Below are 15,251 nucleotides of genomic sequence, written 5' to 3'. Positions count from 1 at the left end.
ACTCTAGGCCAGGCCTCTGACTGTTCCTTCCTCAACAGTATACGAGTTTGCCTTCCTCAGTAACTGGAATGGTTTAGTGTTTTTAATAATTAACACTGTTGAGAGTTTCTCTGCCTCTCTATCTCCAGGTCAGGTGAGTGCACATCCTATCAGATTTCATCAGTTTAAGGCTGCATGCCCACTCCTTCCTGCAGTGGAATTGAACTCAGATTGCCCTTGCCTAGTAAACCACCCCAGGGCAAGAAAAGGCGTAAGAGCTCAGTATAGCAGAGGTGCCTAGCCAATAGTAGATCCCACAAAAATGGGTTATGAATATCTATATATCAAGACACAGAACTATTCTGATTAAAATATCAATTGTAGGGACACTGGGTGGCTCAGTCGGTTGAGCACCCAACTCATGATTTCACCTCAGGTCGTGATCCCAGAGTTGTGGGATAAAGCCCCACATCAGGCTCCATGCTAGGTGTGGAGCCTGCTTGAGATTCTCTCCCCTGCTCACATGTGCTCGCTCTCTCTCTCTCTCTCTCTCTCTCTCTCTCAAAATGAAAGGTTAAGGGTGCCTGGGTGGCTCAATCATTTAAGCTTCTGACTCTTGTTCTTGATTTTGGCTCAGGTCATGATCTCACAGTTCATGAGATCAAGCCCCACATCAGGCTCTGCACTGACAACGTGGAGCATGCTTAGGATTCTCTCTCTGCCTTGCTCTCTGCCTCTCCCCAGCTCATGTGTGCACATCCCCCCCCCAAAATAAATAAATATTTTTTTAAAAATATCAATTATATAAGTAGGTATTTTATATATTATTTCTAATAGGACTCCATATCTCAAAAACTCTAAGGATAACAATTTCATTTATATATTCATCCCAAATAATTAAATACATAGGAATAAATTTTACCAAGAAAATGAAAGTCTTGTTCACTGAAAACTACAAAACATTCCTAAAGGAAGTTAGAGAATACCTAAATAAATGGAAAGACATCTTATGTTCATGGATTGGAAGACAATATTGTTAAGATGCTGGTATTACCCAAAGAGATCTAGAGATTCAATGCAATCTCTCTTAAGATTTCAGTGACCTCTTTGCAGAAATGAAAAAGCCAATCCTCAAATTCATATGGAATTGCAAGGGGACCCAAATAGCCAAAAACAATATTGAAAAAGAACAAAGTTGGAGGATTCACACTTCCCAATTTCAAAACTTGCCTCAAGAATTGCAGCAATCAAAACAGTTTGGTATATTTAGAATGGACATATAGACTAATGGGATAGAATTGAGTCCAGAAATGAACCCATACATCTGATTTCTTTATGGGAGTGCCAAGAACATTCAATTAGGAAAGAAGAGACTTTTCAACAAATGGTTCTGGGACAGTTAGATATCCACATGCAAAAGAATGAGGATAGACCCCTACCTCACACCATATATAAAAATTAACTCAAACGGATCAATGACCTAAATTTAAGAGCTAAATAAGACTCTTAGGAAAAAAATAGAACTTAATCTTTATGACCTTAGATTTGGCAATGGATCCCTAGATATGACTGGCCCTAAAGCACAGCAACAAAATTTTAAAAATAGATAAATTGGACATTAAAATTTTAAAACTTTTGTGTATCAAAAGACATTATTAAGAAATTAAAAAGACAACCTAGAGGATGGGAGAATATATTAACAAATCATATATCTAACAGGACTCTTACAACTCAATAATAAATACACACAACCAATTAACAAATAGTCAAAGGACTTAGCTACTGTAGTATTTCTCCAAAGAAGATATATAAATAGTTGACAAACATGAAAAAATGCTTAACATCTTTAGTCATTAGGGAAATGTAAATCAAAACCACAATGAGATACTACTTCACACTCACTAGGATGGCTATAATTTTTATTTATAATGGAAAACAGCTGTTGACAAGGATGTGGAGAAATTGGAATCCACCTACTATGGAAGACAGTTTGGCAGTTCCTAAAAATGTTAAACACAGAATTACCATATGACCCTGCAGTGCCACTCCTATGTATATACCCAAAAGAATGGAAAACAGATACATGTACATGCATAGTCACTGCACTGTTATTCACAATGACCAAAACGCAGAAACAGCCCAAATGTTCATCAGCAGATGAATGGATAAACAAAACATGGTATGTATCATACACACAGACAAAAAGTCACATATTGTATGATTCTGCTTATATGAAATGTCTGGAATAGATAAATCCATATAGAATGGTTGCCAGGGATGGGGGTTGGAGGGAATGGATAGAAACTGGCTAATGGGTAAAGAATTTTACTTTGCAATGATGAAAATGTGCTTTTGGAACTATATAAATAAAGGTGGTGGTTGTACAACATTGTAAATGGACTGTGTGCCAATAAACTGTTCACTTTAAAATGCTTAATTTTATATTAATGTGTATTTCCCATCAACAAAACATTTTCAAAAAAACTAAGGGCATGATTCATTTCAGGATAGCCAAGTGTCTGGTGTACTTAAGGCTTATTTACCCCTTTAAACATCAAGACCTTTTATTATAAAAACCACATGCTAAGACATGGTGGTTTTGTGTCCATTGTAATGAAATAGTTGACATAAGTCTTTGTTATTGAAAATAAACACTTCTATATGTACCAAGCATTGTTCTTAGGCCCTTATATACACTAACTTACTTAATCATCACAATAACCCTATAAGTTTAGCATTATTTTTTTAATCCATGTTTTACAGATAAGGAGACCAGGGCACAGCAAGGTAAACTAGCATGCCAAAGTCACACAGCTAATAGGTGATAGAACTAGAATGTGAACCCAGGATGCCTTGATTCAGAGCTGTGCTTTTAACCACTATATTATACTGTTTCTTAATATCTTTCTGCATTATACAGTGAGCTCCATAAGGGCAGGATTCAAACCTCTGCCATGCCCAGAGAAAATCTGACAGTTACATGGCAAATGAGTGAATGAACAAATAAAAATTAAACAGACTTTGTAGCAATATGGTTAAGGACTAAATGTTTGTGTCCCCCTAAAATTCATATGTTGACACTTAATCCCCAATGTGATGGTGTTTTAAGGTGGGGGCCTTGGGAAGTGTTTAGGTCATGAGCCCTCATGAATAGGATTAGTGCCCTTATAAAAGAGACCCAGAGAGCTCCCTTGCCTCTTCTGCCATGTGAGGTAAGAGTAGGAAAACAACAGTCTCTGAACCAGGAATAGGAACAGGGCCCAGATCAGATGCCAAATCTGCTGGTATCTTGATCTTGGACTCCCCAGACTCCAGAATTGTGAGAAATAAATTTCTGCTGTTTCTAAAATGCCCAGTCTATGGTGTTCTGTTCTATAGCAGCCCAAACAAACTTAAGACAAATATTTTGTCAGTTAGAGACTTTTGTAGTTTCTACTTGGCTCCCACTGGTGTTTCAGAGGTGAGATTATATATAAAATCACTGTGCTAGGTACTACAGGCTGTTCTCAGATAAATAAGATGAATATGGTTGAGTCTTGAGACCACTGAACTATTAAGAAATTAATCTTTATTTAAATTATATGAATTAGGAGATCTCAGAAACTGATACATCTATAAATTTAACTACTTTAGGGACACCTGGGTGGCTCAGTCAGTTAAGCATCTGACTCTTGATTTCACCTCAGGTCATGATCCCACAGTTGGTGGGATCAAGCCCTGCATCAGGCTCTGCACTGACATCCTGGAGCTTGCTTGGGATTCTCTCTCCCTCTCTCTCTGATCCTCCCCCACCCAAAATAAATAAACATTAAAATATTAAGTAAATGTCACTATTTTATAAGACATTCCCCCCCAATAAAATGGGGGTGATGATTTTTAATGCACAAAGAGCTTTATACATATATTAAAATTGATGACTAATTTTTAAAGCTAGCTAAGAGCCTCATCAGTGGTATTCAATGCCTATAGAATGATTCATTTTATGATGGCATTATGGCCAAAGAAAGCCGAACAGGGCTACAGAATCACTCAAACATTCTAACTCATACTGGGAGCAAAAGACAGCAAAAAACCCACCATCTGGTTGTGTTTTGATGCTGCATGAGCAGATCTGTAAGTTTTCTCATAGTCTTCTCCTTCATGTACCATTTTGCCGTTTTGAGCTGACCCCTCCAGCCAACATTGTTTTCTTTCAGATTTGTTAGCAAAAGTACTTTAAAATTTGTGTCATTTTCCAACGTTAATCAAGCAGTCTGCATGTTTCCATACACAGTCTGTTACAGAAGATACAACTTGTCTGGAAGAACAATGCAGATAGTCCCTGGTCCCTTAGTGTCTGATTACCAGCTTGATTTGTTATCTGCCATCTGGGGAGAAAGATGGGGTATCGAAAGAATGTGTGCATGGCATACTTCTCAGGATATAGCCGAGCAAAGAAAAACCAAAGATGAAAAGTGGAGGACTTGGCAGCTGTTTGTAATCTAGGTCAGCTGTTTTAAGGGGCTTTCATCATGACCGTTTACTGAGCATCCCCTTTGAGCCAGATGGTGATACACCATCGGGATTCTCTCATTGGTCTCTCTCCCACACTAAGAATCCTTTGGCAGAATTGTCTTTCTTTCAGTTCCTAGAATGCACTACAGCCCTTCTGCCTTCAGAGTCTTCAAATGCTGTGTTCCCTCCACCTGAATGATCACTCCATCTACTTCAGCTGGCCACTTTCTGCTTATCTTACATGATTCAGCTTAAATGTCTCCTTATTATAAAAGACTTTCCCTGAGACCCATTACCTCTTTCATAACACCTGGAACTTTTCTTTCAGAGCATTTAACAAAATACAATTAAATTGTTATTTATAGTATAATTTATTACATATTCCCTACTAGATGTGAGTTTCCAAGAAGACCAGGGACAGGGTCACTCTGGCTAGATTCCCAGCCATTAGATAAGCTCCTGGCACATAGGAGAGGCTCAATAAGTATTTGCTAAATGATAAAACGAGTAAATGAATGAATGAAGGCAGACCATGCCCTCTATGTACTCACAGTTTAGCGCTATTTAATTTGTATGTAGGATCTATGCTGCTTTTAGAATTCTTATTTTTTAATTAAGCCATGAATGCTAAAAAAAATAAGTGACCTAGAAATTGGGCATGGAGAAGGGGTATTTATTGGTGAGCTGGGTGGTGGGGAGCCGAGTTAACTTCCACTCCAGTCTATCAGAACATCCAACTCCCAGGTCGTGAAGCTCTTTCATAGTTTGGTTTCACAAAAATGAGACTAAAGGTCCTTTCCATGTATTCCTCCACAAAGTTTGAGAGCCAGTAGTTGGTAAATGGGCTTATTAATAGTCTTTATTTTAAAATAATAAACCAATAGTTTTTCTTTGATTTTGCCTTTTATTTCAGGTTTTATACTGCCCACAGTTTCCCTCGATGAACAATCTAATAAATAGTGAGACAATCATGGGTGCAAAGGGAGAGTAGGTACATAGAAAGGAGAGATGACACAGCATTTTACTGTGAAATCTGATTTGCATGTCAACCACATTCCTGTAAAATTCAGGCTGGAGTTTTGTAATAGTCTCTGCCTTCGAATTTTGATTCCCAGGGGTTAGCTGCTTATTTCTCGTTAGTTGGAAACTCAGATTTTGTTTGAGATACATTTCAAACTTTGTGCGGCATTGTTCCCTATACCATCCATGCAGTCCCTACAAGCTCAAGTTTCCATGACTTGTCATTATGTGACTGAGAATGCAGCATTTTATTTCAGGGCCTTTTAGCCTTCTCTACCTCTTTTAATATAAAATCTTAGTTTATCAATATTAGCATTGTTGTGGAAATTACCTTTTTCTACCTCAGAGGAGTTTGGAATGATATGTCAGATATACATCTGGAGTTAGTTTATTTACTTTTCCAAATGTTTTCTATCTCGAGAGTTTATTTACTCAACTACTTTATATTGATTTTCTAAATGTCAATGACAAATAAGAAATGGACCAACAAAGAACACCTGAAAAGTAAGATTTGTAAATCTACTGCATCTTTAATGACTGGAGCTTAGGACACTTAGAAACCATTACATTACATTACATTACATTACATTACATTACATTGTTGATGGGTATTTAAGTTTTTAGTTAAATGATTCATTTCCTTTTCAAGATTAGAACATGAGGATCTAATTAGGAAACTGCCACGACTTGGGTGCATATAAACCTAACATCATTTGCCTTTATAAATGTGGTTAGAGTTTATACTTACATAAGATGTTTTTCAAGGGATGCTTGGTTGAATTTTTCTTATTACTTACATTCACATATACATGCACAATTTTTTTCCACCAAATTCTAAAATTAGAAATTTTACTTATAATAATTAAATACCTATAGACATTTTCATGTAGAAGAAAATAAAAGCTACACTTAAGCTAAACCATCAAAAGTTATTTTACACTTTGGTATATTTCATTTTAGCCTTTTTGCCATTCACACATTTTATTTATTGATTTTCTACAGTAGAGTTAGAGTTTTATATATATTATTTTCATTTAGCCTCCTATCACAAGTCTTTCCCCTATCATTAAGCCATCTTCATAAATAGAATTTCTTGTGGCTTTTTACTGGTAATTCAAGTTGTTTATTTTTCAGAAATTATAAACACCTATTTATATAGATTTTCATCTGGGTTTCTGATGTTCTTTTACTTTAGAATAGATTTGTAAAGTAAAACTACTCAGTAAAATGGCATGTACATTTTTAAAGCCTTTTATACATATAGTAAAATTACTTTTGGAATGCTAATACCAATTTATAATTCCTGCTTGCTACATATGATGAGACTTAATATCTCTGCCGTAAAAGAAGTCCTACGTACAAATAAATAAGAAAATAATATTCTCATACCTAAATGAGTTAAGAACATGAACAGAAGATTTACTAAACTGAAAATTTGCATATCCACATAAGTATATATGAATGATATCAAATCTCATTAGAAATACAAATTACAGTAATAAAAATACTATTTTAATAATAACAAACTGTTCTTTCTTTGAAAGTATTAAAAGGTAAGATGTTAACATTAGGGGAAGCTGGGTAAAGAGTATTAGAAACTCTACTATTTTTGTAACTTTCATAGATCTAAAATTATTTCAGTATAAAAAAGTTTAAAAAATTGCTTTATTCATATAGGGGCTCTAGGTACTTATTCAATTATGTCATTGCGTGTACTGATCTCATATGAATGAGCCAGCATACTCCCAGAAATCTGCATCAGAGCGCCCCTAACTAGATCGTTTCTTGAGTCACATTTCTAGTATTGAAACATAAGTGTAAAATATATTCAGTGATTGCTCTCATTTATTGCACAAGTCTCCGAACCTGCTGTGTATGTTATACACCTTGTCTCATTTAATATTTCATACAGTCCTAGAAGGGAAGCAGTGCAATTACAACACTCATATACAGATGAGAAAGCCGAGGATGTAAGGTCATGTAACTCGTTCAGAGTTATACTCTAAAAATATTTTACTTTAATTGGTTTCATTTATAAGGTATGTCCATTTGGCAAAAATGACTTACATTTGGGAAATGAATGTTTGCCTCTGTTTTCAGCTGGATATGGGGTTCCCTTTCCAACCAATGAACCTACAGACATTATTCCTCGAAGCTGCCAGCTGACAACAGATGTTCCACAAGTCACACAGCTGCTAAACATGACTAAGCTCCGCCAAACCGAAATAAAATTTGGAGGTCATCCCCTGAATTCAGCAGAATCAGGTATGCACTCAGACACCTAAATTATAAGCATATTTATTTGTAAGACCAAAAAAAATAAGTAAACAAAAAAACAAAACGGAAAAAAACCGCACTGCAATGATGCTTTATAGCTTGAAGTTAAATACTGTCACTCCAGCATCGACCCGTGTCTGTGATAAATCATTGTAAACTTCTCTTTAGCAACTAAAATACTTTCTCGGTTTTTACATACCAAATCAAAACATCCTTGGTTATTCCTCTCCTTTTCCTGTATGCTTCCAAGCCCAGCCAATTATCCCTCCTAAACAATCTGACTCCAACTCTATCCTGTTGCTACTTTCATTGATCTCGTCCCCACCATGGCCCTAGCCTCCCAGTTAATCTCCACATTGCTGTCAGAATTATCTTTCTGACTGTAGAAATAGAAATGTGATCCTGGGGCGCCTGGCTGGCTCAGTCGGTTGAGCGTCCAACTTCGGCTCAAATCGTGATCTCGCGGTTTGTGGGCTCAAGCCCCGCATTGGGCTCTGCACTGACAGCTCAGAGCCTGGAGCCTGCTTCGGATTCTGGATATCCCTCTCTCTCTGCCCCTCCCCCACTTGTGCTCTGTCTCTCAAAAATAAATGTAAAAAAAATTAAAAAAAAAAAAAGAAAGAAATGTGATCCTGTTGCTCTTTGATTAAAGACCTTTAATGCCCTTTCCCACCATTTTAGAAGACAAAATGAAACACCCCTTGGGAACTCACACAAAGCCAACCTCCCCTAGCCCAACGTCCTCTAGAGTTTCATGTCTCATACCCCATGTGTGACTTTCTGACCACTCTCTGTGGGCTTGTACACGTTCATATTTGGGGATTGCTGTTTCTTGGCCTAAAACGGCTGAATCCAACTTCAGCTCAGGTCATGATCTCACGGTTTGTGGGTTTGAGCCCCAGGTCGGGCTCTGTGCTGACAGCTCAGAGCCTGGAGCCTGCTTCCGATTCTGTGTCTCCCTCTCTTTCTCTGCCCTTCCCCTGCTCGTGCTCTGTCTCTCTCTCTCTCTCTGTCTCTCTCTGTCTCTCTCTCTCTCAAAGGTAAAAAAAAAAAAAAATGCATTAAAAATTAAAAAAAAAAGAAACCTAATATTCTTCAGCTGAGTGGTTCTCATCTTCCTGTTTGTTAGAATTATCTGGGACATTTTAAAAATAACTTATGTAAAAAAAAATTATTTTTTCCTAATGTCTGTGATTCATCTCCAGAGATTCTGACTTAATTGGCCTTGGATGGATATTTAAATGCTTTCAGTGATTCTGATGTGTAGCCTGGGTTGAGAACCACTGGATCACACATCCAAACAAAGCTGTGGCTCAGCTGACACTCACATGGAAGTAATCCTGAGGAAAGTGAAATGATGGTCATAATAAGGCACTTACAGAGAAAGAAGTAGGTCCTGAAAGTATTCAATCAATACTTGCATAAATTTTTATTATAAATAAATATAAGACTTATGGAAGTGTAAGATGGTGCAGACGACTAAGCAAAGACAAGGAGATAGCAAAATGCATGGGTGAGTTTTCTGAGGGATTAGTAAGTATGAAGAATGGCCTCCGAAGGCTGAATGGCTGGGTCAGAAGAATACCTGAAGAGTATTCTCCTCCTACTGTCCTAAAGGAGAGACACAGTAATGCCCCTTTTAGGAAGATGAATTTGACATCAAGATTCAAGATGAATCTTTAAGTCAGATAAAACCAGAGATTAAGAAATACAACTCAGATGTCTTTACAGCCATCTGAGCAAATAATGTCAGTGATGACCCTGAGTGATGCTACAGGAGAAACACAGGCGGGACTTGTTGATTCCCAGGGAACAGATGGGGAAAAGAGCAGAGTCAAAGTTTGAGAGAGGTCAAAGTAGAATCCAGAGAAAGGAGCTAGCATGATGAAATGAAGGAGTTACAGAAATGGACTGTTTCACTCTCTATTTATCCTGGATTTATTTATTATTGGTATATTTTCTGTATGTCGATCATCATCAGCATTACATGTCCTAAATTGTATATTCCTAGAGAATTGGGACCTATGTTGTAACTTTTTCAGTTTAAACCTTGTCAGGGGACTATGTGTAAATAGACACTATATTCCTAAACCCTTTATTATGAAATTTCCAAACTTCCAGAAAAGTGGAGTGAAGACGTAATAAACCCCCATGTTCCTATCACCTGCTTCCATAATTGCCAACTTTAGGCAAGGCATTTTGGTAGCACAGGGCACAGGTTGTGAGAAATTGTGTATTTTCATAGGTACTATCTTTAAGGGGGGCAGGGATAGACAGAAACATAAATGGATGAAAAAGATCTCACTAACCAGACAGCTGCTGTAAACACCTCAGGTCACAAATCAATCTTAATGGAAGATTCACCACAGAATGAAATGAGTTACAGTGTTTTGTTTTTTTTTTTTTTTTTTTGATAACCAAACACTCTATCTGTATCTGATAGGCTGTGAATGCTTTCAGTAACAGTAATGACTAAGCTGTAAAGCCTATCAAATATAAGAGCAATTGTGAATACTCGTTTTTCTTTTATCTCTCTGGCTTAATGTTTTAAGAATTAATTATGTCTTTAAATGAAAACGCAAGTCTATATCCAGATTTTTTTAGTATCTTTTTTAAATTTAAAGTTCAAGGACACATGTAATGCCTGAGATTAAAGAGGAATTTGAGTAAATGTCAATTGCATCATTAACTCAATCTTATAATTAAACAGAAACTTTTTCGTAGGCCGTATTTGATCCTAACTTGTAGAAGAGGATATTAGTATATATTTTGCAAATTCCATGAATGGGATCTCAATTGATAGTAATAGTCAACTTGAGTCATGTATACAGAAAATTAATAATCATCATCTAATAGCAAACTTCTCCTGCCCTGTGAATCCCAATTTCTATTCCTTTATAACCATAAGGGTTATGATTGTTCCTCTTAACGTAAATCCCATTGCACATGCAAGGCAGCTAAGATTACTTGAAAATAGAGTAGTCTCCCTTTATCTGAGGTTTCAGTTACCTGTGGTCAACTGTGGTTCACGTCCTTGTGATGTATCCTCAGAAAGCCAGTAGTAGCCTAACTCTAGGTCACACGCCTACATCATCCATCTCACTTCATCTCATCATGTAGAAATTTTATCATCTCACATCATCATAAGAGTGGTGAGTACAGCACAATAAGATATTTTGAGAGAAAACATATTCATGTAACTTTTATTACAGTATATTGTTATAATTGTTCTATTTTATTATCAGTTATTGTTGTTAATCTCTTACTGTGCCCAATTTATAAATTAAACTTTATCAGAGGTATGTATGTATAGGAAAAAACAGTATATATGTGGTTTGGCATTATTCATAGTTTCAAGCATCCATTGGTGGTCTTGGAACGTATCATCTGGGGATGGGAGGAGGCTACTGTATATTGAACTTTGTGGTTCTCTTTCTACAAATACTTTGCAGTTGCTAATTTTGTAATTTGTGGGCTTTGAAACTTACTATAAATGAATATAATTATAATTATTCTTCTCTGTATAAGATATTTTATTTGAAAGGTGCAGCTAATGAATAATGCCCAAGGGCAGACTTTCTAATCTTGGAAAAGCCAGAAGATATTTCTTCATTTTAACTATTTGTTTTTGTGTCTGTCTGAAAAATGGATTCCCCATGATGAGATTTTGAATTGCATGAGAAAATTACTGTGTGCTCTTATAATTGACTGTACAGTACTCATGCCAATTGTGTTTTTTATTATAAATGCACACACTGAGAGCCCAGTGAAGCTGCCACAGAAAGAAGTAGTTGCTTCCTATGGATGCTTTCTAGTATGTTCCCTTGAGCAAAAGAGGAAACCTTGAAGCTTCCATTTTAGAGTGCGTTTTGCTGAATGTCACATAACTTGATCAAGAGCACTAATAAAATTAATAAGATAATTGTGTTTCCCAAAAGCCAACGTTCCCACACTTCTGCTCTGTTCACTTTGTCAGTTCCCAGTGCACATTAGCTAATGACTGTTAGCCTGCAGAGAATTGTGGGGTCTTTAATGATCTTATTTTCATTAATGGGACCCCAGTTTAATTGAACCAGAGAATCTGTCTGGTTATTGAAGTTGAGCATTCGGCTACTAATGACAAGATGCAATGGTCCACTAAGCACAAATCAAAACTAGTAATTTGCTTAAAAATTAGAATGCAGTTTTCCCAAGTACCCTCCTTTCCACAGCAGAGGTCTTAGTGGGCTTCTACTCCTTTTTTAAATAAGAAGAGACTGGCATCTCTATCTCACAGCACAGTTGCACATAGGTAAGTTAATGCATTTAGCACAACCCTGAAATAATCATCTAACTATAGTTGGCACTGGTGAGATCCTTATTAGAATTTCTTCTTTGGGTTTCACATTATGAAAGCAAAATTCAAATCAGGTAACAAAATTCACTGTAAAGTAGAACCTAAAAGAAGAAGGATTTGAATCCTGACTCCAGGAAAAAACAAAACAATTTTTTAAACTCACACTTTCGGTAAAGCCTTGTCTTAAGATTATCGGTTTAAAGAGATGTCACAATTTCTGGATCCAATGTCTGATAATAAGAGTAAACTCCACTGTCTCTTACATTTGAATTATATATCCTCTTTCCCCATCTTTAGCAAAAATAAGGCATAACTGGTCATATTCCTTCATTAAAAATTTTTAAGCATGAAAGGAATTTAGTCTGGGTATTGATCAGTATCTGTGAAATTCGTTAACAGCAGAAATATCACAAATCATACATAGAGTGAATTTTAATTTTTCTGTGATATTTCCACCAAATATTGATGAAACTTTGATATATAAATATTACTACAATATTAAATGTGAAAAACACATCTAATCCATTTGATAATTGTGCTACTTTTGCAGGACTGACTTGTTCCAACCTTTCCATTTCTCCTTTAGATGTCTATTACAGCATGGGTTATAATAAAAACCTGTGCATAGTAGGGAGTTGATTAAATACCCAGACAATAAGATATTATGGATACAGCTATACAGATGACCTGATCTGCTTATGATGGTCTGGAAAGGTCTCAAAGCTGTGTCAGTGAAGCATGGAAACATAGGATGCTATTTCTGTATGAGCCCACTGACTTAAGTAAATAAGATAGCTACCTAGGAATGCTGGTATATGCATACATTTTTTTAAGGAAATACAAAAAAATTTACAATGACCTTTAAGAACGAGGACTAGTAGAGGCAAGGGGCAGGAAGATAAGACTTTTACTTCTCATGTCTTCCTCCCTTTAGAGAATTTTAACTTTCTTAATTCATGATTTGTGATATTACTAGATGTATTATGTTAGAGCAATTATGAGACATTTTTAGTTTCTTCTATATGCTTTTCTGTCTTTTGAAAAACCCAGAGAATTGCTATAAAATTAAAATATATTTCTTTATTTAATGTCAGTATTTTGATTTAAGATATATATTGGGAAGTAAATCCAAAAGTAGTGACAAAATAAAATCTTTTAAGTATATAGTTAAATATTAAATTTCTTTATGATATAATAGGGAAATATGTATTTTAACCTATACTGTATTAGTATGAATTATGCTCACATACATTTTTACACATAGTTCACATAGTGGTGAACCTGGGACTGTAATCATCAAGGTCCTCATCCTCTCTGTAACATCACTCTGCTTTCGTTTCCATCACAGCACTTATCCTTACCTGGTATCTTTTTGTTTACTTAATTGTTTGCTTATTGTTGTGTCCCCAACTGGAATGTGAGCTTCAAAACTGCAGGGGTCCTAGTGTCCCTAGCACCTAGCTCAGTCTTTAACACTTACAGGAACTGAATAGATATTTGTGAATTAAGTGATCAATGAGTGATGCTAGCCATATAATTTGAGCAGGTGAGTATATTAAGCAGCAAATCATCATCATCATCACCACTAATATTTAGTGAGTTTTTGCTATATCTTTTACATAGTGTATTAGTCAGGTTTCTCCAGAGAAACAGAACACACACATATATACAACTTACATATAATACAGGCTTTGATAGATAACTTCCACCATTAGGTTTTAGAATAAAGAGAGAGAGACCTATCATAAGGAATTGGGTCACGCAGTTTTAGAGACTGAGAAGTCTCAGGATCTGCAGTCATCAAGCTGGAGACCCAGAAGAGCCGATGATATAGTTCCTGTCCAAACCCAAATGCCTGAGAACCAGGAGACCTGATAGTGAAAGTGCCAGTCGGAGGGCAGCTGCAGACTTCTTAAGGAGTCAGGCAGAGAGATCAAATTCTCCCTTCCTCCACTTTTTTGTTTTATTCAGCCCCTCCATGGATTGGGTGATGATGCCCACCTACCATGGGGCTTGGGGTGGAATTTACCAATTCAAATGTTAATTTCATCCAAACTTGCCCTCACAGTCACTCTCAGAGTCATAGTTAATCTGGGCACCCTGTGGCCCAGTCAAGGTGATAGATACATAAAATTAGCCATCACACATCATTTATCCCATTTAATCCTCTGATACACCTTTTTGTGTAGAAACCATCAGAATCACCATTTTGAAGATAAGGAAACTGAGGCTCACAGAGATAAAGTAATTAGTGAGTGGTAGACCTAGGATTGACCAGGCAGTCTGTTTTAGAGATGCATTCTTAATTACTCACTCCCATTAAGCAATTTCTGGGGAGCCTTCTCTCATATTATAGGAAACTGTCCTAGTTCCAAAACCAAATGATGGAAATTATGTACTAAGGCCTGTGTTATGTATAAGCTCCATTCTTTATTCAAAATGGAAAGTTTTCCTGAGATGATAAAATGGTTTCCCTGAAAATGTTCCTTTACTCATTAATAGTAAACACCAAAAACTAGGCCATTGATAGCTTTTTAATAAATTAAGAGTTTGTGAAGAAAAGTAATATCTTGTGCTTTATTGCTTTTTATCTTGTTGCCATAGCCTAACTTTACACACAGATGACATTGTCTAAGGTCATACACAAGTTTAGTGGAGAAAGAGCTATTCTAATTTTAGTTTTTAATGTGTTTTATTGCCTTTCAAAAAATGTCTTAAATTTTTTATTAATGAGATATGGCTAAATACTGATATTAATTATTTGCAAAAATTGAAGAGTGATTTTCATCACCTAAGGCCTTCCCTGCTTTAGTCACTCACCTACCTACCTGTCTTTTCATCATGCTTCCAGAGTTTACAGACTGCCAGTCCTCCCAGCTGGTCTAAAAGAGTTTTGAAATAAAATTTTCTGCATAGGATGTGCACTCTCAAATTAGCCACACTTCCCCCACCTCACATTCTGTAAGTGCCTGCCTTTCACATATGTGTTACCTGCCTGGCATTGAACCCACTTCCGTTTCCATTTGTCCTTCTCCCCACACCGTACTTTCTTTCCTCTGAAAAAGGATATTACAGTATTATATTCTATATTTGATACCTCATAAACCCCATTTGTCTTCACCACATACATTAACTATCATGTCCT

The 15,251-nt window shown here is 36.3% G+C and overlaps 1 protein-coding gene across 14 annotated transcripts in view; it reads left to right on the top strand.

The window, feature by feature from the left end:
* Positions 1 to 15,251, top strand: part of CFAP20DC (CFAP20 domain containing) — a 244,604-nt gene that overhangs the window by 122,221 nt on the left and 107,132 nt on the right. For all 14 annotated transcript variants that reach the window (XR_007459892.1, XR_007459893.1, XR_007459894.1 and 11 more), the window contains one exon: positions 7,594 to 7,758. Coding sequence is in view for 11 of the 14 variants with exons in the window: in XM_049640836.1 (XP_049496793.1) it covers positions 7,594 to 7,758 (165 nt within the window). In the remaining 3 variants the exon portion in view is untranslated. The remainder of the gene's footprint in view (positions 1 to 7,593; positions 7,759 to 15,251) is intronic.

Source organism: Panthera uncia, chromosome A2 (genome assembly GCF_023721935.1).
Source record: "Panthera uncia isolate 11264 chromosome A2, Puncia_PCG_1.0, whole genome shotgun sequence".
Lineage (NCBI taxonomy): Eukaryota > Metazoa > Chordata > Mammalia > Carnivora > Felidae > Panthera > Panthera uncia.
Note: the sequence above shows the minus strand (reverse complement) of the source record. Positions and strands in the feature narration are given on the sequence as shown.